This window comes from Lathyrus oleraceus, chromosome 5, assembly GCF_024323335.1.
Source record: "Lathyrus oleraceus cultivar Zhongwan6 chromosome 5, CAAS_Psat_ZW6_1.0, whole genome shotgun sequence".
Classification (NCBI taxonomy): domain Eukaryota; kingdom Viridiplantae; phylum Streptophyta; class Magnoliopsida; order Fabales; family Fabaceae; genus Lathyrus; species Lathyrus oleraceus.
The window spans coordinates 12,962,375-12,982,304 of NC_066583.1; the positions used below are offsets into that span (position 1 = coordinate 12,962,375).

General features: G+C 38.8%; 2 protein-coding genes across 2 annotated transcripts; both read left to right on the forward strand.

Moving 5' to 3' along the window:
* The first annotated feature begins 10,723 nt into the window (after window positions 1–10,723).
* Window positions 10,724–12,271, forward strand: LOC127078453 (uncharacterized). The gene is made up of 2 exons (XM_051018908.1): window positions 10,724–10,820; window positions 11,511–12,271. The coding sequence occupies exons 1-2, from the start codon at window positions 10,724–10,726 to the stop codon at window positions 12,269–12,271; spliced, it is 858 nt and encodes a 285-aa protein (XP_050874865.1).
* Window positions 12,272–17,734: 5,463 nt separating this feature from the next.
* On the forward strand, window positions 17,735–18,782 carry LOC127078454 (uncharacterized). Its single transcript, XM_051018909.1, has 3 exons — window positions 17,735–18,054; window positions 18,205–18,620; window positions 18,760–18,782. The coding sequence occupies exons 1-3, from the start codon at window positions 17,735–17,737 to the stop codon at window positions 18,780–18,782; spliced, it is 759 nt and encodes a 252-aa protein (XP_050874866.1).
* The last annotated feature ends 1,148 nt before the right edge of the window (window positions 18,783–19,930 follow it).

The following is a 19,930-nucleotide window of genomic DNA, read 5'->3' on the forward strand; positions in this document are numbered from 1 at the left end:
CATGGAAGACTCATTGTCCATCATTAAGGATATAGGTGAGTATTACATCTACCTCAAGGATAACTCAAACCTAATAGCTAAAGGTTATGAAAAATTTGCTTAAGAAAGTGGCCATTGAAACCACAAAAATACATTTGAATGGGTTATATTTACCAATGAAAAGTATGTACAAAATATGGTCAAAGTTGACTTAGAAGTTCAATTCAAAATAAGTGTTATGAAAAGAAAGTTTGAAAATCAAAAGCATAAGGCTTAGGTTTCTAATGTTTGAGAAGAAGTGTTAAATGTTTGCACAAAAAGTTTGGGCTTGGGTTATAGTGGAAGGAAGAAGAAGAATGGCTAAAGTCCTAAACATACAATAGATGAAGGATAAGAAACAAGACCACAAATGGAGTTCCTCTCTTGAGATCATATTGATGATCCAAGTAGCTCCCATCCTTTGGAATATGCAAGCAAAATAATAGTAAGCTCAAGCAACAAACAAAGAAGTCTCTTAAGAGATCCTCAATGCATCTTGTAACTTCCACTTTGGTTGAACATGGCAATGGTTCTTCAATTTGAGCTCTCATAGGATTCCCTAGCACAAGAGCACACACATCAAAAGTTTTATGAAACAAATCAAGAATGGACAAGAGTGAGTTTAGAGATTTGGTCCATCTTCACATTAAGATCCTTTTACTCCAATTTGCATAGGGAAAGTCCTAGAAACTAAGTCCATTTATCCATTTCTTTGCATTTTGGTCCTCAACAATCAAAATAAAAGCACAAGCACAAAAATATATACAAAATTATGTGCTCAAGTGAGCAAAAGGCAAATTGAATTAACATAAACATGTGCTCAAATGAGCAAAGGAAAAAGAAAATGAATAATATGTACAAGAATAGTAAATTGCATAAAAGTAAAGAGCAAAAAGTAAATGTTAATTGTTAATGGTTAATGTTAGTAGTTAGTGTGCCATAAGGCAAATTTAGCGCTATGTTAAGCAATCGTAATTGGACTTATGTAGAAGTCACAACTATCTAAGGCCGGTCAATAATAATGTAGGCAACAACACAAGTTAGAAATCTTGATTAGTGAGCCAAGTTCCAACAACTTGCCATGCCAAAAAGAGGAAGAGAAATGATCTTGTATTGGTTTAAGTCCTTTGCATGATTTAAGAAGCAATCTATCCTTAATGCAAAGCCATTCACTTGATCATTTGATCAAGATGAATTAGATTTGAATCAAGGAAGATTAAACCTCCCTAATCAATGCTAACTTATTAACCTTTAACTCATTGATCAAAAAGAAAAGAAGAAGAAGAAGAAGAAGAAGAAGATGGATAAAGGAATGTACCAATCCATAAATGTTGACCAAAGATAGGGAAGATCAAGGTCAAACCATAAAAATCTGAAATGAGATGAAGATTGGAAATCAAGAAATAAACAAAATATTTTTGGCATTTTTAATATTTGAAAATAAACTTGAATTAAAATATTAAAGAAAGGTCAAACTTCAAATTCACTTCAAATCAACTTTAAAAAAGTCCAAGTGAATTATCCCAAGTTCAACATAGTCAAACAAAGTTTGACAAAAAATTTCAGCATTTTTAAAAGTCAGAAACTATTTTTAATCAATTAAAAATGAATAAAAATAACCTAATTGAACTAAAATCTCAAATAAATCTCAAATCAATTAATAAATTGAAGAGAATATTTTTCATAGATCCATCATCATTCAAAGAGGTTAGAAAAATATTTTTGAAATTTTTGAATATCAAAAACTATTTAAAATGAATTAAAAATAACCAGAAAAGAGAAAATTATTGAAAAATTGCAAATGATAAAATAAAAAATATTAAAAATCATTTTTAGAAACTAGAAATTAAAAGAGAAATAATGCAATTGGTCCCATATTTTTTGGACCAATAATAAAAGAGATATGGATTTTAGAAAATGAGATGGAATTAAAAATGAAATAGAAAATAAAATCAGAATTAAAAAAGGAAAAAAGCGTAAGCCCTTGGATCTGAGCTCATTAATTGAGCTGGCAGATCCAAGCATCCAGAGGCGCGTGTCCAACATGTTCCACGGTCAATGCAACCACACGTGGTATTTAAAAAAGTCATAAGAATGGAGCGTGGAGATTAAATCTGGAGAATGCATCACACGACTCAGGATTGATCTGGAAATGAGACGGTGGCCAGCGCCACCGTCTTCTCCGGTGAGCTCCGGCGAAGGTCAAAAAACACAGAGGTTCAAATGCTAACTAAAATGAACGATCCAGGCACCATTCGAAAGGTGAAGTGATGTATATCACTCCTATACCACTCACTTCCACTCTAGATTCCTATTAAGAGAGAAATTAGAGATGGAAGTTTGGTGATGTTCAAGTGAACTTGCTCGATTTCAACAATTAAGCACTCAATAATGATGCCTCTATAGAGAGGACTTCAGACAACACAATATCAAGGTCAATGGATCAAAGAATAATGAGATTCGAAGCAAAAACCAGTTGATCAAAACCCATTGGATTATGAAGAAATGAGTCACTTTCCTTGGTTCCTTTTGCAGACAGAAGCTTCAAAAGATCAAATGGTGAAGGTCTAGGAACTTTAGATCTGAAAATTCAACCAAATGCAATTGAATTTCAGATCTGAGTTTTTGAAGAAAAATGAACTTTGTTCCTTTGGTATGGTTAGGGATTCACTCTTGCAGCATTTCAGGCGCCTTCTGGTTGGAGAATTGAAGAGCATAGCACATGTATTTATAGCTGGAGAGGGCTGAATACATGAGTTAACTCGTGTGCATGGCAAATGGATTTTGCATGGCATGGGCTTGTGTGATCATGTGGAAGGCCCAATGAAGGCTGAAATAACCTGCTGAGTTCATGTGAAAGGCAAATGGTCGTGTGCATTAAGTGTAATCAGCTCATGCATGGCAATTGAATTGAATTTCACAAAATGGACTTAATCTTTCATGTCTTCAAAAATGGTGCTTCCAAACTCCAAATGCAACCTTGTGAGTAATCGTTAGAAAGCTTGTGGCATAAGGAACAAATGATATGTTGATCAAAATTTCAATTGGGCCTTGGAAATTAGTGAATTTTGAGCTTAAAGTGTAGGGTGCAAAATATGCATGAGTGAAGTTTCCAAATTTGGCCAATGTTCAAGCCCTTCTGTCTCAATGATTCAAGCTCCAAATGATAAAACCTTCAACATGAAAGTTGTAGATCGTTTCAAGAAAATCAATTTGGACATAAATTTTGTATCATTTGGATTTTTGATGAAGACGTTATGGGCACTTGAAGTTGGACTCTTTTCCATTTCAATGCATTTGGCCCAAAGTGACCTATAATGTTTTGCATTATCACATGTATTTATTTTGAGATTTTGAAATTTTGCTCAACATAACATTTAAAGTAGACACAATAATATTTCCAATTCATTTGGTCCCACCTCAAAATCATAAAAAATGAATGAGTTATGTTCTTGGGAAGTTGACCCAAAATTAGGGTTTTAGTCAAAATGACCTATAATGTCTTAGAATGGATGATGACCTTCCAAGCTCCAAATCCAATTTTTATGAACATGAATGTTGTTCACATTTTCCTTAAGAACATTGTTTCTCTTGGGTTCATCCCCATTTGACCAACACATAAAAAGTTACGTCTCAGTGTATTTCAACATAGTCAGATGAATTGACTGATCAACTTCTCAAGTCCACAACTCATATCTTAAGGAATTGATGAGTGAGTACAATCAAATAAGTTCAAATATGCATGGAATAATGAATTAAAGAACTGCCATTGATGGTATTTGACCATGGGCTGAGGTTGCTTCATGAGCAAGGCATTGTTGATGATCAGATGAATTAGGGTTTCCTTGAGAAACAAACCTCAAATCCCTTGATTTGCTTTGATCAAAATGATGAATTGAGATACTAGGGAGGCATATTTGATGGATGAGAGCTTTGGGAACCATTGCCATGCTTGCTTTCATCTTCTCTTGACCTTATCATTGCACAAAGGATCTCCTAGAAGCTCTCAGACTTTGTGATTGCTCAAGCTACAAACAAGAAAAGTTAGTGGCATATTTTGTGCTTTTGGTTAGTAAATAAAAATGAGAAAAGCAATGATATACAATTCAAGCATGCTTGGTGATCTCAAACCACTCACAAGAGGTCCCCACCCAAAGGCAAAGGGAACCAAAATGCTCATGATCCTTGAGGCTTTGCAAATGCAATGTTATGATGCCAAAATTAGGGTCTTACAGATGCCCCTATTTAAGGTCATTCTAGCCGGAGATATGAAGGTTAAAATCTTTGTCTCGACGAGGTAGAATGGGCTTAAATAATAACAAAGAGACAAATTTTGGTCCCTAAGAGACCTCATGATGCAGATGTATGTATGCAAAAGGGCAATACTTTGTGGGGATATGTGTCCACAAAGAAGGAAAGAAATCTGGAGAAACTGACAATCCATATGAGTAACACACTCAATGGGACAAAGACTCTGGGACTCTTATGGGGATAGGAAAATGAGATAACTTGCGTGAGCAAGGCACGACTCAAAACTTGGGGGGGAGAATTCCAAAAGAATAGATCAATGGAAAGACCCGAGCTGACTCAGAGGCGCATGTATTGGGGAATATGCCAATACAGCGGAATTACCCACAAAGGATACTTCGGATGAAAATCCGGACTCAGACGGGGAGAATCCACTAAAGGACCTCGCTGGGGAATATCCAAGCGGGACCCCTCTGGGGAAACACCAGGGCGAGGTATTACCGGTTACTGGGTAATAAGCTCAAAGAGACATGTGATCCTAACACCGGTATAAGGGTGAAAGAACAACATGCTCGGGGAGAATGAATTTCAAATACCGGTACAAGGGTGAGAGATATCCAAACTCATTTGAGGAAAACCCAAAAGGTATATTTCAACTCAGGAAAATCTGACTCCACAGGGGACAAAAGTCATAGTAGGGAGCAGAAAGGGAAGGAACACCAGGGATATCGGTTACTGGGCATATAATAGGTGACCGACCAGGGCGTGAATTGGGGGATATTCCCAAGACACCCATCATCCAAAAGAGGGCTAAAAAGCAAACTCGATAACAGGATGGACATTCGTTTCCACAAAGGGAACACGAATCTTACTCGAATGAGGAAGAGCAAAGGACTTCGACCAAAGAGTGCATGAGATATATTATCTATTACCGTCAGAACATAGATAACATACTCGCACAGAAGATTATCCATAACCGATTACTGGGTTAATAAAGGATAAATCGACCGAAAAGAAAGGACATCGGGAATACCAAAAACTAGGTATAAAATGATGACCAATCAAGGGGAGAAACGATCATTACCGAGTAACGGCAAATGAAAGATGACTCGCCGGGGATACATTGACAAAGGAAATGATCCAGGAGATATACTGTTGATTCTAAGAGTTGGCAGAAATTTTGGTAAAACAAAGAGTGTTCACAAGATGTCATGTGTGATGTCTTAACATGAGATATCATATGTACCTGCTGGAGTTGAAGAACATATGCAAGAAGGATTGTTTTAGAATGCCATATACATTGACAAGGCTTCTGATATTGGTTGTACCTGCTAAAGCTTAAATGGAAGACATATGATGCAGGATTGTTTCAGTTGACATACTCATTGTCATGGTAACTGATATGGTTGTACCTGCTATAAAAGGAAACTGGATTATGCAGGATTTTTCTAGATGTCAGACCCGATGTCTTGACATCTTGTACACAGAACATTCAGTATGAATGTCTGGTGTTTTTTGATTGCACAATTGGTGGCAATCATTGGTTGATTGAAGATATGGCTAGCTGGCGCATTCTTTCAGATATCAACCAGATTTGTTTATTTTCCAAGGAGATCTTTACAGCTGATATGAAAAGATTTGATTGGAAAATATATCTAGGGTTTTCAAGGTGTCCATTACTTCTATAAAAAGGGACTTAGAAAACCTGATTGTACACACAACCAAGACTGAGCGAAATTTAGAGAGAGAGCTAGGGTTTGTGTCTGTAGGTCATTCAAGTCATCCATTGATGATTGAATTGGACTGATTTGTCTTCTTGATCAAAGCTTTGAAGCAAGATCAAGAGTGTGTCTTCTTGATTGAAACTGTGAAGTAAAATCAAGAATATTGTAATTGAAAAGTATTTTCTTTTCACACGGGATTACTGTTTTCAATCACGGGTGTGTGATTGTAAGGGAAGTGAGTGGGTTCTCATATCTAAGAGTGCTTAGGTAGAAATTGCAAGGGTAGAGATTAGGTGATAAAGACTGTAACTTGGTGAAGTGTACAGATAGTCTTTGAACTAATTCTATTATAGTGGATTTCCTTCCTGGCTTGGTAGCCCCCAGACATAGGTGAGTTGCACCGAACTGGGTTAACAATTCTTGTGTGTTTTGCTTTACCATTCTGTTTGTGTTTATCCATTGTTTATTTCCAGATATCAGTGTCGTGACATTACCTTCGACATCTTATATCTGATACCAGAATTTCAATTGGTATCAGAGCAGGCATCCTGCTCTGGTTCTGGGTGAGATCTAGGGGCTATACTTTCTGGTACAATGGAAAGAGATGGAGGATCTGTTCATAGGCCACCAATCCTGGATGGATCTAACTAAGACTATTGGAAACCTAGAATGGTAGCGTTTTTAAAAACCCTTGATAACAAGGCTTGGAAAGCTGTCTTGACAGGATTGTTGATTCTAAAAGTTGGCAGCAATTTTGGTAAAACAAAGAGTGTTCACAAGATGTCTTGTGTGATGTCTTAACATGAGATATCCTATGTACCTGCTGAAGATGAAGAACATTTGCAAGCAGGATTGTTTCAGAATGCCACATATTTTGACAAGGGTTCTGATATTGGTTGTACCTGCTGGAGCTTAAATGGAAGACATATGCTGCAGGATTATTTCAGTTGACATACTCATTGTCATGGTAACTGATATGGCTGTACTTGTTATAAAAGGAAACTAGATTATGCAGGATTTTTCCAGATGTCAGACCCGATGTCTTGACATCTTGTACACAGAACATTCAGTATGAATGTCTGGTGTTTTGTGATTGCACAATTGGTGGCAATCATTGGTTGATTGAAGATATGGCTAGCTGGTGCATTCTATCAGGGATATCAACCAGATTTATTTATTTTCCAAGGAGATCTTTACAGCTGATATGAAAAGATTTGATTGGAAAATATATCTAGGGTTTTCAAGGTGTCCAATACTTCTATAAAAAGGAACTTAGAAAACCTGATTGTACATACAACTAAGACTGAGCGAAATTTAGAGAGAGAGTTAGGGTTTGTGTCTGTAGGTCATTCAAGTGATCCATAGATGATTGAATTGGACTAATTTGTCTTCTTGATCAAAGCTTTGAAGCAGGATCAAGAGTGTGTCTTCTTGATTGAAACTGTGAAGTAAAATCAAGAATATTGTAATTGAAAAGTATTTTCTTTTCACAAGGGATTACTGTAATCAATCACGGGTGTGTGATTGTAAGGGAAGTGAGTGGGTTCTCATATCTAAGAGTGCTTACGTAGAAATTGCACGGGTAGAGATTAGGTGATAAAGACTGTAATTTGGTGAAGTGTACGGATAGTCTTTGAACTAATTCTATTATAGTGAATTTCCTTCCTGGCTTGGTAGCCCCCAGACATAGGTGAGTTGCACCGAACTGGGTTAACAATTGCTTGTGTTATTTGCTTTACCATTCTGTTTCTGTTTATCCATTGTTTATAACCAGATATCAGTGTCGTGACATTACCTTCGACATCTTATATCTGATACCAGAATTTCAATTGGTATCAGAGCAGGCATCCTGCTCTGGTTCTGGGTGAGATCTAAGGGCTATACTTTCTGGTACAATGGAAAGAGATGGAGGATCTGTTCATAGGCCACCAATCCTGGATGGTTCTAACTATGACTATTGGAAACCTAGAATGGTAGAGTTTTTAAAATCCCTTGATAACAAGGCTTGGAAAGCTGTCTTGACAGGATGGGTGCACCATGTAGTCACTAAAGAAGGAGAAGCCACGACTGAAAAGAAGCCTGGAGAACAATGGTCCAAGGAGGAGGATGATCTTGCTCTTGGAAACTCTAAAGCCTTGAATGCAATATTCAATGGTGTAGACAAGAATATTTTCAGGCTGGTAAATAACTGTGAAGTGGCCAAAGATGCTTGGGACATTCTCAAGACCACTCATGAAGGCACCTCTAGGGTAAAGATGTCTAGACTCCAGCTGCTCACCTCCAAGTTTGAAAACTTAAGGATGAAAGAAGATGAAAACATTCATGAATTTCACATGAGTATCCTTGAGATAGCTAATGCTTCAGGAGCCCTGGGAGAGAAGATGACAGATGGAAAGTTGGTGAGAAAAATACTTAGGTCACTCCCTAAGAGATTTGCAATGAAGGTGACTGCCATAGAAGAGTCTCAAGACATCTCCAACATGAGGGTACATGAGTTAATTGGCTCCCTCCAAACCTTTGAGATGGGATTGTTTGAGGGAACTGAAAAGAAAACCAAGAGCATTGCCTTTGTTTCCAGCACAGAAGAGGAAAACAGTCAAGATGTGGATAAAGAATGGGCCAATGAAGTTGCAATGCTGGGGAGACAGTTTAACAGACTGTTAAAGAAAATGGATATCAGATCCAAGGCAAATGTCAAGAACATCTTGTCTGACATCAGTAAATCCAACAATGCTGGAAGAAAAGCAAGAGCAGATGAGAAGCCCAAAGAAGGAAAAGAGGTTCAGTGGTATGAATGTGATGGGTACAGACACATCAGGTCTGAATGTGGGACCTACTTTAGAAAACAGAAGATGAGCCTTGCTGCCACATGGTCTAATGAGAGTGATACTAAAGAGGCTGCAAATCTTGTGACTGCTTTGACAGGAAGATGTGAATCTGATGAAGAGTCAAGTGATGGTGAAGTAACCTTTGAGGAATTGGCCTCTACCTACAGAGAACTGTGTCAGAAAAGTGTTGAACTGAATAAACAGTCTCTAAACCAGGAAAAGGACATAACTCAACTTGAGAATGAGAAGGTAGAATTCTTGGAAACCATCTCCAAATTGAAAACAGAAGTTGTGGCTCTAAAGGTCAAGCTAGATGAAGATCAACAAGTTGAGAACCAGAAGATAGTCCAACTGGAGAAAGAAAAAGCAGAACATGTGGAAACTATCCTCAAGCTAAAGACTGAAGTTGTGCTCTTAAACTCAAAACTAGAAGAAACAACCAAGTATGTAAGGATGCTGAACAATGGATCTGACTCCTTAGACAAGATTCTTCAGACTGGACAAATCACAAGAGTCAAATCTGGATTAGGGTACCATAAAACCAAGGCTGAAAGTAGCTACACTGGCTGCAAACCTCAAGCTAAACCTAAATGCAGCAATAGTAAGAGGAGTTCCAAAATGTCACATCATATGTCACACCATCAGAAGAAAGAACAGCAAAACTACAAACACCAAAGATGGAGATGTCATTACTGTGGGAAATTTGGACACACAAGGGCCTTCTGCTATAAGTTGTATGGTTACCCTACCCACCTTCATCAGCAACAGCAGAAGAGAAAACAGCAGTATGGCAGACACCAAAGATGGAGATGCCATTACTGTGGGAAAGCTGGACACTCTAAGTCTTCCTGTTATAAGTTGTATGGTTATCCTAGCCATGGTTATCAACAGATCCACTATCAACCCAGACCCAAATATCACATGCATATCAACAAAAAGAAATGGGTTCCTAAGACTAATGCTCTAAGTCTAATAGCTCACAAAGAAGAGTGGTATTTTGATAGTAGATGCTCCAGACACATGACTGGGAACCAAGACCTGCTAACTAATCTTCACCCTCATGACTTTAGCTATGTAACCTTTGGTCATGGAGCTAAAGGAGAAATAAAGGGGATAGGCAAGCTTGAGTACCCTGGAGCTCCTAAACTTGACAATATTCTTCTGGTCAAGGGCCTGACTTCAAATTTAATAAGCATCAGTCAGCTAGGGGATCAAGGTCTGAGTATCATCTTCACTAAAACTGAATGTCAGATTGTGAACAAAGACAGTGAAGTAATTATGAAAGGAATCAGGACCAACAACAACGGCTACATGTGGAGCTCTCAAATTGATAATTCCTCTAAGATAAGTACAGTTGCAAAAAGTATCTCCAAGGGAAAGGAAAAGTGTCAGATAAGGGTGCTAATACCTAACCTCAAGGAAGAAAAGGTCATGATGGCACAAACACCTGAACACATGACTGGTGGTATGAAGTCTGAAGTTAGTAAGAGCGGTGCTGGAACTAAGACACAAGGAACTATGTCAGTTGAAAACAACAATGCTCAACCAGGATGGATGAAATTGCTGAGAATTATTTACAATGTCACACTCGATGCTATGACATTGTATTATGACAACCTGACTGCAAAGGACTTGTATGAGGAAAAGGGAAAATTAGGGGCTTGGCTTCTTGAGAAAATAGGGCAATTAATATGGAGTGGAAAAGGCAAGAAAAATATTGTCTGCCCAATGAAAAGAAAAAGCCACATTACTAATGAACCATCTCTTAGTATTGGAAATAGTACACTCTGCCTGAACACAATCAAAGAACCTCTAGGGCAAAGAAAGTTTTCTCAAAAGTTCAACAACATGTCTCAACATCCGTCAACATCTAGCTCAAAATCCTTCCATACTAGAATTTCCTCCATGGAATTCTTAGATGAAGATTTGATGGAAGTAACTCCTCTACGTATGATACCAGGTAACGTTCCAAGCTCACCTTCCATGACTAGAGCTAAGCAAGGTAACACTCCTGAAAAATCGCCTGATAAAGAGGACATGCACTCTACTAATCGCATCATAAGAAACCTAGTTACTAGCATTCTGAACAAAGAGCATGGAGTTAAGGACATTTTTACCCCTCTGTCCAGAAGGGAACCCTCACCTGAGGTGGAAAGTCAAGCTGAGAAAGAAGATAACTCATCTAAAACAGAAAAGGAACTAACTGCTTAGGGTCTGTGTTCACTTGGAAAAAACTTACCTAGAATGTCACCTGATACTGCTCAGGACATTGAGGAAGAAAGGTTTGAGGAAGAAGATGACACGTTGGTCAATCTTGTGAAAACAAGTGTAGCCAATAGACTGAGAAAGAGGAAGAGTATGGCTGAGATAAGGACAGAGAAAAGGGTTGCTGGTATAGGTCCCTCCAAATCTTGGAGTAAAGTAGAGTTCAGGAAGAAGAAAGACAGTGAAAGTTCTGAATCTAATGAAGGCGATGTTCCAGACATCTCCTCTGACAAAAGAAAGGCTGTAAAGAAGTCTTCCAACAAAGTATCTGCTATGCACCTAGACAAATGGAGGTTTGTCACTCAAAGAAGGGTAGCAGTTGAAAGAGAATTAGGGAAAGAGACTGTTGAAGTAAAGGAAGTAATGGAGCTAATCAAGGCAGCTGGTCTTATGAAAACTGTGACTGCTTTGCCTCAATGCTATGAAGGGATAGTCAAAGAATTCATTGTAAACATTCCTGATGAGAGTTATGGAAAAAGCAGCAGGGAGGTCTGCAAAGTGGTTGTTAGGGGTAAGTGTGTGAAACTATCACCTACTGTCATTAACAAGTTTCTGGGGAGAGGAACTGATGAAGGGGTAGATCTAGAGGCCACAGATAATGAGATCTGTAGGATGATTACAGCTGGCCAAGTTAATGAATGGCCAAGTAGGAAACACCTTGCAGCTAGTAAACTAACTGTCAAGTATCCCATCTTGCATAAGATTCGTTCTGCAAATTGGGTTCCTACTAATCACATATCTACCCTCTCCATTGCTCTTGGGAGGATCATTCATGCTATTGGATCAAGGGATAACTATGATTTTGGCAAGTTCATATTTGAACAAACCATTAGACATGCTTCCACCAATGCTATTAAGTTGCCCATTGCATTCACATCTATCATCTGTGGGATCATCCTGAGTCAAAAACCAGGAATCTTGAGTACAAGTGATATTCCTAGCAGGAGGAAAACCCCTCTGTCCATCCATTACAAGTTGTTTGAAGGAAGTCATGTCAAGGATGTCATGACATCTGGTAGAAGGGAGTCTACAACTAAAGGAAGCTTGATTGACCAACTGAAAGAGACCTGCAAAGAATTGGAAGATGGTATAAGGGTGGTCAGGGCCAGAAAGGAAGCTTTAGAAGTCCTCATCTGTAGCCTGGAAAGGGAAGACAGAGAAAAGGCTGGAAAGGAATCAAATAAATGATCCCAATCCAGTGGAGGTTCTAGAAGCTCAGAAAGTTCTGAAGGTACAGGTGAAGATGAAGATGAAGGTGAAGGAGATACTTCTTCTTCTGATTAATTGTCCCTGGCTGTGTTGAAGACTTGGAGGGGTGCTGGAAGGTGTGGTGGAAGTTGGGCTGATGTTTGGAAAGCTGATGTTCTTTCTGTTTTTTGTATTTTGTGGCAGTCCTCATGATGCCTATTATGTAATATTTAGGGCTCTTAATGAGCTCCTTGGATTTGTTCATTATCTCAGCTGTCTGTTGTGTATAATGATGGTTGTGTAGTTCCTGAATATTCTGTTTAACATGCTTAATGTTATAACATCTATTTTAACTTTCTCTGCTAGAGTAATAGACTTTTATTTTGTCTGATTGGTCACCTTTGGTCAAATTTTGACTATAAAGGGGGAGAAGGTGCTTGATATGGAAGTTGGATGTGGCTGGACTGGAGGACAACTATTATTGGAAGAAGTGCACAGGTGCTACAACAGTATGGTTGTATGATTACAGATGTCAAACAGGATGTCTGATATGGTGCACAGGTGTTGTTGTTGTAGCAGATGTCATATGACATTCTGGCTAGTACAGGTGCTGATGATTTCAGTAGCTGTTTTTGTTGAATGCACAGATTTAGGGGGAGATGAAGTACCCTGGTGTATTGGGCATTTGTGTGTCTTACTAGTTGCATCTATAACTAGTAATTCTGTTGATTGTTGCACAGATTGAGGGGGAGGAGAAGTACCCTTGTGCATATGTGTATTACTAGTAGCCATAGCTAGTAATTGTTTTGCTTCTGCTGCTAATTAAACTACTATTATGTGGTTTAACTGCTGATAGTTTAACTTGTGAACAAAAAGGACAGATATATGTTTTAGGCAAAATTTGCCAAAGGGGGAGTTTGTTGATTCTAAGAGTTGGCAGCAATTTTGGTAAAACAAAGAGTGTTCACAAGATGTCATGTGTGATGTCTTAACATGAGATATCCTATGTACCTGCTAGAGTTGAAGAACATATGCAAGCAGGATTGTTTCAGAATGCCATATACATTGACAAGGCTTCTGATATTGGTTGTACCTGCTGAAGCTTAAATGGAAGACATATGCTACAGGATTGTTTCAGTTGACATACTCATTGTCATGGTAACTGATATGGCTGTAACTGCTATAAAAGGAAACTGGATTATGCAGGATTTTTCTAGATGTCAGACCCGATGTCTTGACATCTTGTTCACAGAACATTCAGTATGAATGTCTGGTGTTTTGTGATTGCACAATTGGTGGCAATCATTGGTTGATTGAAGATATGGCTAGCTGGCGCATTCTATCAGGGATATCAACCAGATTTGTTTATTTTCCAAGGAGATCTTTACAGCTGATATGAAAAGATTTGATTGGAAAATATATCTAGGGTTTTCAAGGTGTCCAATACTTCTATAAAAAGGGACTTAGAAAACCTGATTATACACACAACCTAGATTGAGCGAAATTTAGAGAGAGAGCTAGGGTTTGTGTCTGTAGGTCATTCAAGTCATCCATAGATGATTGAATTGGACTGATTTTTCTTCTTATTCAAAGCTTTGAAGCAAGATCAAGAGTGTGTCTTCTTGATTGAAACTGTGAAGTAAAATCAAGAATATTGTAATTGAAAAGTATTTTCTTTTCACAAGGGATTACTGTAATCAATCACGGGTGTGTGATTGTAAGGGAAGTGAGTGGGTTCTCATATCTAAGAGTGCTTAGGTAGAAATTGCACGGGTAGAGATTAGGTGATAAAGACTGTAACTTGGTGAAGTGTACGGATAGTCTTTGAACTAATTCTATTATAGTGAATTTCCTTCCTGGCTTGGTAGCCCTCAGACGTGGGTGAGTTGCACCGAACTGGGTTAACAATTGCTTGTGTTATTTGCTTTACCATTCTGTTTCTGTTTATCCATTGTTTATAACCAGATATCAGTGTCGTGACATTACCTTCGACATCTTATATCTGATACCAGAATTTCAAGGATGGGTGCACCCTGTAGTCACTAAAGAAGGAGAAGCCACGACTGAAAAGAAGCCTGAAGAACAATGGTCCAAGGAGGAGGATGATCTTGCTCTTGGAAACTCTAAAGCCTTGAATGCAATATTCAATGGTGTAGACAAGAATATTTTCAGGCTGGTAAATAACTGTGAACTGGCCAAAGATGCTTGGGACATTCTCAAGACCACTCATGAAGGCACCTCTAGGGTAAAGATGTCTAGACTCCAGCTGCTCACCTCAAAGTTTGAAAACTTAAGGATGAAAGAAGATGAAAACATTCATGAATTTCACATGAGTATCCTTGAGATAGCTAATGCTTCAGGAGCCCTGGGAGAGAAGATGACAGATGGAAAGTTGGTGAGAAAAATACTTAGGTCACTCCCTAAGAGATTTGCAATGAAGGTGACTGCCATAGAAGAGTCTCAAGACATCTCCAACATGAGGGTACATGAGTTAATTGGCTCCCTCCAAACCTTTGAGATGGGATTGTTTGAGGGAACTGAAAAGAAAACCAAGAGCATTGCCTTTGTTTCCAACACAGAAGAGTAAAACAGTCAAGATGTGGATAAATAATGGGCCAATGAAGTTGCAATGCTGGGGAGACAGTTTAACAGACTGTTAAAGAAAATGGATGTCAGATCCAAGGCAAATGTCAAGAACATCTCGTCTGACATCAGTAAATCCAACAATGCTAGAAGAAAAGCAAGAGCAGATGAGAAGTCCAAAGAAAGAAAAGAGGTTCAGTGCTATGAATGTGATGGGTATGGACACATCTGGTCTGAATGTGGGACCTACCTTAAGAAACAGAAGATGAGCCTTGCTGCCACATGGTCTGATGAGAGTGATACTGAAGAGGCTGCAAATCTTGTGACTGCTTTGACAGGAAGATGTGAATCTGATGAAGAGTCAAGTGATGGTGAAGTAACCTTTAAGGAATTGGCCTATACCTACAGAGAACTGTGTCAGAAAAGTGTTGAACTGAACAAACAGTCTTTAAACCAGGAAAAGGACATAACTCAACTTGAGAATGAGAAGGTAGAATTCTTGGAAACCATCTCCAAATTGAAAACAGAAGTTGTGACTCTAAAGGTCAAGCTAGATGAAGATCAAGAAGTTGAGAGCCAGAAGATAGTCCAACTGGAGAAAGAAAAAGCAGAATATGTGGAAACTATCCTCAAGCTAAAGACTGAAGTTGTGCTCTTAAACTCAAAACTAGAAGAAACAACCAAGTATGTAAGGATGTTGAACAATGGATCTGACTCCTTAGACAAGATTCTTCAGACTGGACAAATCACAGGAGTCAAATCTGGATTAGAGTACCATAAAACCAAGGCTGAAAGTAGCTACACTGGCTGCAAACCTCAAGCTAAACCTAAATGCAGCAATAGTAAGAGGAGTTCCAAGATGTCACATCATATGTCACACCATCAGAAGAAAGAACAGCAAAAATACAAACACCAAAGATGGAGATGTCATTACTGTGGGAAATTTGGACACTCAAGGGCCTTCTGCTATAAGCTGTATGGTTACCCTACCCACCTTCATCAGCAACAGCAGAAGAGAAAACAGCAGTATGGCAGACACCAAAGATGGAGATGCCATTACTATGGGAAAGCTGGACACTCTAAGTCTTCCTGTTATAAGCTGTATGGTTATCCTAGCCATGGTCATCAACAGATCCACTATCAACCCAGACCCAAATATTACAGGCCTATCAACAAGAAGCAATGGGTTCCTAAGACTAATGTCACTAGTCTAATGGCTCTCAAAGAAGAATGGTATTTTGATAGTGGATGCTCTAGACACATGACTGGGAACTCAGACTTGATAACTGATCTTCACCCTCATGACTTAAGCTATGTAACCTTTGGTGATGGAGCTAAAGGTGAAATAAAGGGGATAGGCAAGCTTGAATGTCCTGGAGCTCCTAAACTTGACAATATTCTTCTAGTCAAGTGCTTGAGTTCAAATCTAATAAGCATCAGTCAGGTAGGAGATCAAGGTCTGAATATCATCTTTACTAAAAATGAATGTCTAATTGTGAACAAAGACAGTGAAGTAATTATGAAAGGAATCAGGACCAACAACAACTGCTACATATGGAGCTCTCAAATGGATAACCACTCTAAGATAAGTACAGTTGCAAGAAGAATCATCAAGGGAAAGGAAAAGTGTCAGGTAAGGGTGCTAATAGCTAACCCCAAGGAAGAAAAGGTCTTGATGGCACAAACACCTGAACACATGACTGGTGGTATGAAGTCTGAAGTTAGTAAGAGCTTTGCTGGAACTGAGACACAAGGAACTATGTTAGTTGAAAACAACAATGCTCAACCAGGGTGGATGAAATTGCTGAGAATTACCTACAATGTCACACTCGATGTTATGACATTGTATTATGATAACCTGACTGCAAAGGACTTGCATGAGGAAAAGGGAAAATTAGGGGCGTGTTTTTTTGAGAAAGTATGGCAATTAATGTGGAGTGGAAAAGGCAAGAAAAATATTGTTTGCCCAATGAAAAGAAAAAGCCACATTACTAATGAACCATCTCTTAGTATTGGAAATAACACACTCTGCCTGAACACAATCAAAGAACCTCTGCTAGGGCAAAGAAAGTTTTATCAAAAGTTCAACAACATGTCTCAACATCCGTCAACATCTAGCTCAAAATCCTTCCATACTAGAACTTCCTCCATGGAATTCTTAGATGAAGATTTGATAGAAGTAACTCCTTTGCGTATGATACCAGGTAACGTTCCAAGCTCACCTTCCATGACTAGAGCTGAGCAAGGTAACACTCCTGAAAAATCGCCTGATAAAGAGGACATGCACTCTACTAATCGCATCATAAGAAACCTAGTTACTAGCATACTGAATGAAGAGCATGGAGTTAAGGACATTTTTACCCCTCTGTCCAGAAGGGAACCCTCACCTGAGGTGGAAAACCAAGCTGAGAAAGATGATAACTCATCTAAAACAGAAAAGGAAGTAGCTTCTGAGGGTCTGTGTTCACTTGGAAAAAACTTACCTAGAAGGTCACCTGATACTGCTCAGGACGTTGAGGAAGAAAGGTCTGAGGAAGAAGATGACACGTTGGTCAATCTTGTGAAAACAAGTGTAGCCAATAGACTGAGAAAGAGGAAGAGTATGGCTGAGATGAGGACAGGTAGGAAAGAGAAAAAGGTTGTTGGTATAGGTCCCTCCAAATCTTGGAGTAAAGTAGAGGTCAGAAAGAAGAAAGACAGTGAAAGGTCTAAATCTAATGAAGACGATGTTCCAGACATCTCCTCTGACAAAAGAAAGCTGTAAAGAAGTCTTCCAACAAAGTAGCTGCTAAGCACCTAGACAAATGGAGGTTTGTCACTCAAAGAAGGGTAGCAGTTGAAAGAGAAATAGGGAAAGAGACTGTTGAAGTAAAGGAAGTAATGGAGCTAATCAAGGCAGTTGGTCTAATGAAAAATGTGACTGCTCTGCCTCAATGCTATGAAGGGCTAGTCAAAGAATTCATTGTAAACATTCCTGATGAGAGTTATGGAAAAAGCAGCAGGGAGGTCTGCAAAGTGGTTGTTAGGGGTAAGTGTGTGAATCTTTCACCAATCATCATCAACAGGTTCCTGGAAAGAGGAACTAATGAAGGAGTATATCTAGAGGCCACAAATAATGAGATCTGTAGGATGATTACAGCTGGCCAAGTTAATGAATGGCCCAGTAGGAAACACCTTGCAGCTAGTAAACTAACTGTCAAGTATGCCTTCTTGCATAAGATTGGTTCTGCAAATTGGTTTCCTACTAATCACATATCCACCATCTCCATTTCTCTTGGGAGGATCATTCATGCTATTGGAACAAGGGTTAACTATGACTTTGGCAAGTTCATATTTGAACAAACCATTAGACATGCTTCCACCAATGCTATAAAGTTGCCCATTGCTTTCCCATCTATCATCTGTGGGATCATCCTGAGTCAACAACTAGGAACCCTGAGGACAAGTGATATTCCTAGCAGGAGGAAAACCCCTTTGTCCATCCATTACAAGCTGTTTGAGGAAAGTCATGTCAATGATGTCATGACATCTGCCAGAAGGGAGTCTGCATCCAAAGGAAGTCTCATTGACCAACTGAAAGAGACCTGCAAGGAATTGGACAATGGAATAAAGGTGGCAAAAGCTAGAAAAGAGGCTTTAGAAGTTCTCATCTGTAGCCTGGAAAGGGAAGGCAGAGAAAAGGCTGGAAAGGAATCAAATACAAGATCCCAATCCTATTCTGGAAGCTCAGAAGACTCTGAAGGTGTAGCTGAAGATGAAGATGAAGGTGAGGGAGATACTTCTTCTTCTGATTAATTGTCCCTGGCTGTATTAAAGACTTGGAGGGGTGCTGGAAGGTGTGGTGGTAGCTGGGCTGCTGTTTGGAAAGCTGATGTTCTTTCTGTTTTTTTTGTATTTTGTGGCAGTCCTCATGATGCCTGTTTCGTAATATTTAGGGCTCTTAATGAGTTCCTTGAATTTGTTCATTATCTCAGCTTTCTGCTGTGTATAATGATATTGTGTACTTCCTGAATATTCTGTTTTAAAATGCTTAATGTTATAACATCAGTTTTAACTCTCTCTGCTAGACTAATAGACATTTATTTTGTCTAATTGGTCACCTTTGGTCAATTTTGACTAAAAAGGGGGAGAAGGTGCTTGTTATGGAAGTTGTATGTGGCTGGACTGGAGGACAGCTATTATTGGAAGAAGTGCACAGGTGCTACAACAGTATGGTTGTATGTTTACAGATGTCAAACAGGATGTCTGATATGGTGCACAGGTGTTGTTGTTAAAGAAGATGTCAGTATGACATTCTGGCTGGTACAGGTACTGTAGATCTTATTGCACAGATTTAGGGGGAGAAGAAGTACCCGTGTGCATTGTGCATTTGTGTGTCTTACTAGTTGCATCCATAACTAGTAATTCTGTTGATTGTTGCACAGATTAAGGGGGAGGAGAAGTACCCTTGTGCATATGTGTATTACTAGTAGCCATAACTAGTAATTGTTTTGCTTCTGCTGCTGATTAAACTACTATTATGTGGTTTAACTGCTGATAGTTTAACTTGTGAACAAAAAGGACAGATATATGTTTTAGCCAAAATTTTCCAAAGGGGGAGTTTGTTGATTCTAAGAGTTGGCAGCAATTTTGGTAAAACAAAGAGTGTTCACAAGATGTCATGTGTGATGTCTTAACATGAGATATCCTATGTACCTGCTGGAGTTGAAGAACATATGCAAGCAGGATTGTTTCAGAATGCCATATACATTGACAAGGCTTCTGATATTGGTTGTACCTGCTGAAGCTTAAATGGAAGACATATGCTGCAGGATTGTTTCAGTTGACATACTCATTATGATGGTATCTGATATGGCTGTACCTGCTATAAAAGGAAACTGGATTATGCAGGATTTTTCCAGATGTCAGACCCGATGTCTTGACATCTTGTACACAGAACATTCAGTATGAATGTCTGGTGTTTTGTGATTGCACAATTGGTGGCAATCATTGGTTGATTGAAGATATGGCTAGCTGGCGCATTCTTTCAGGGATATCAACCAGATTTGTTTATTTTCCAAGGAGATCTTTACAGTT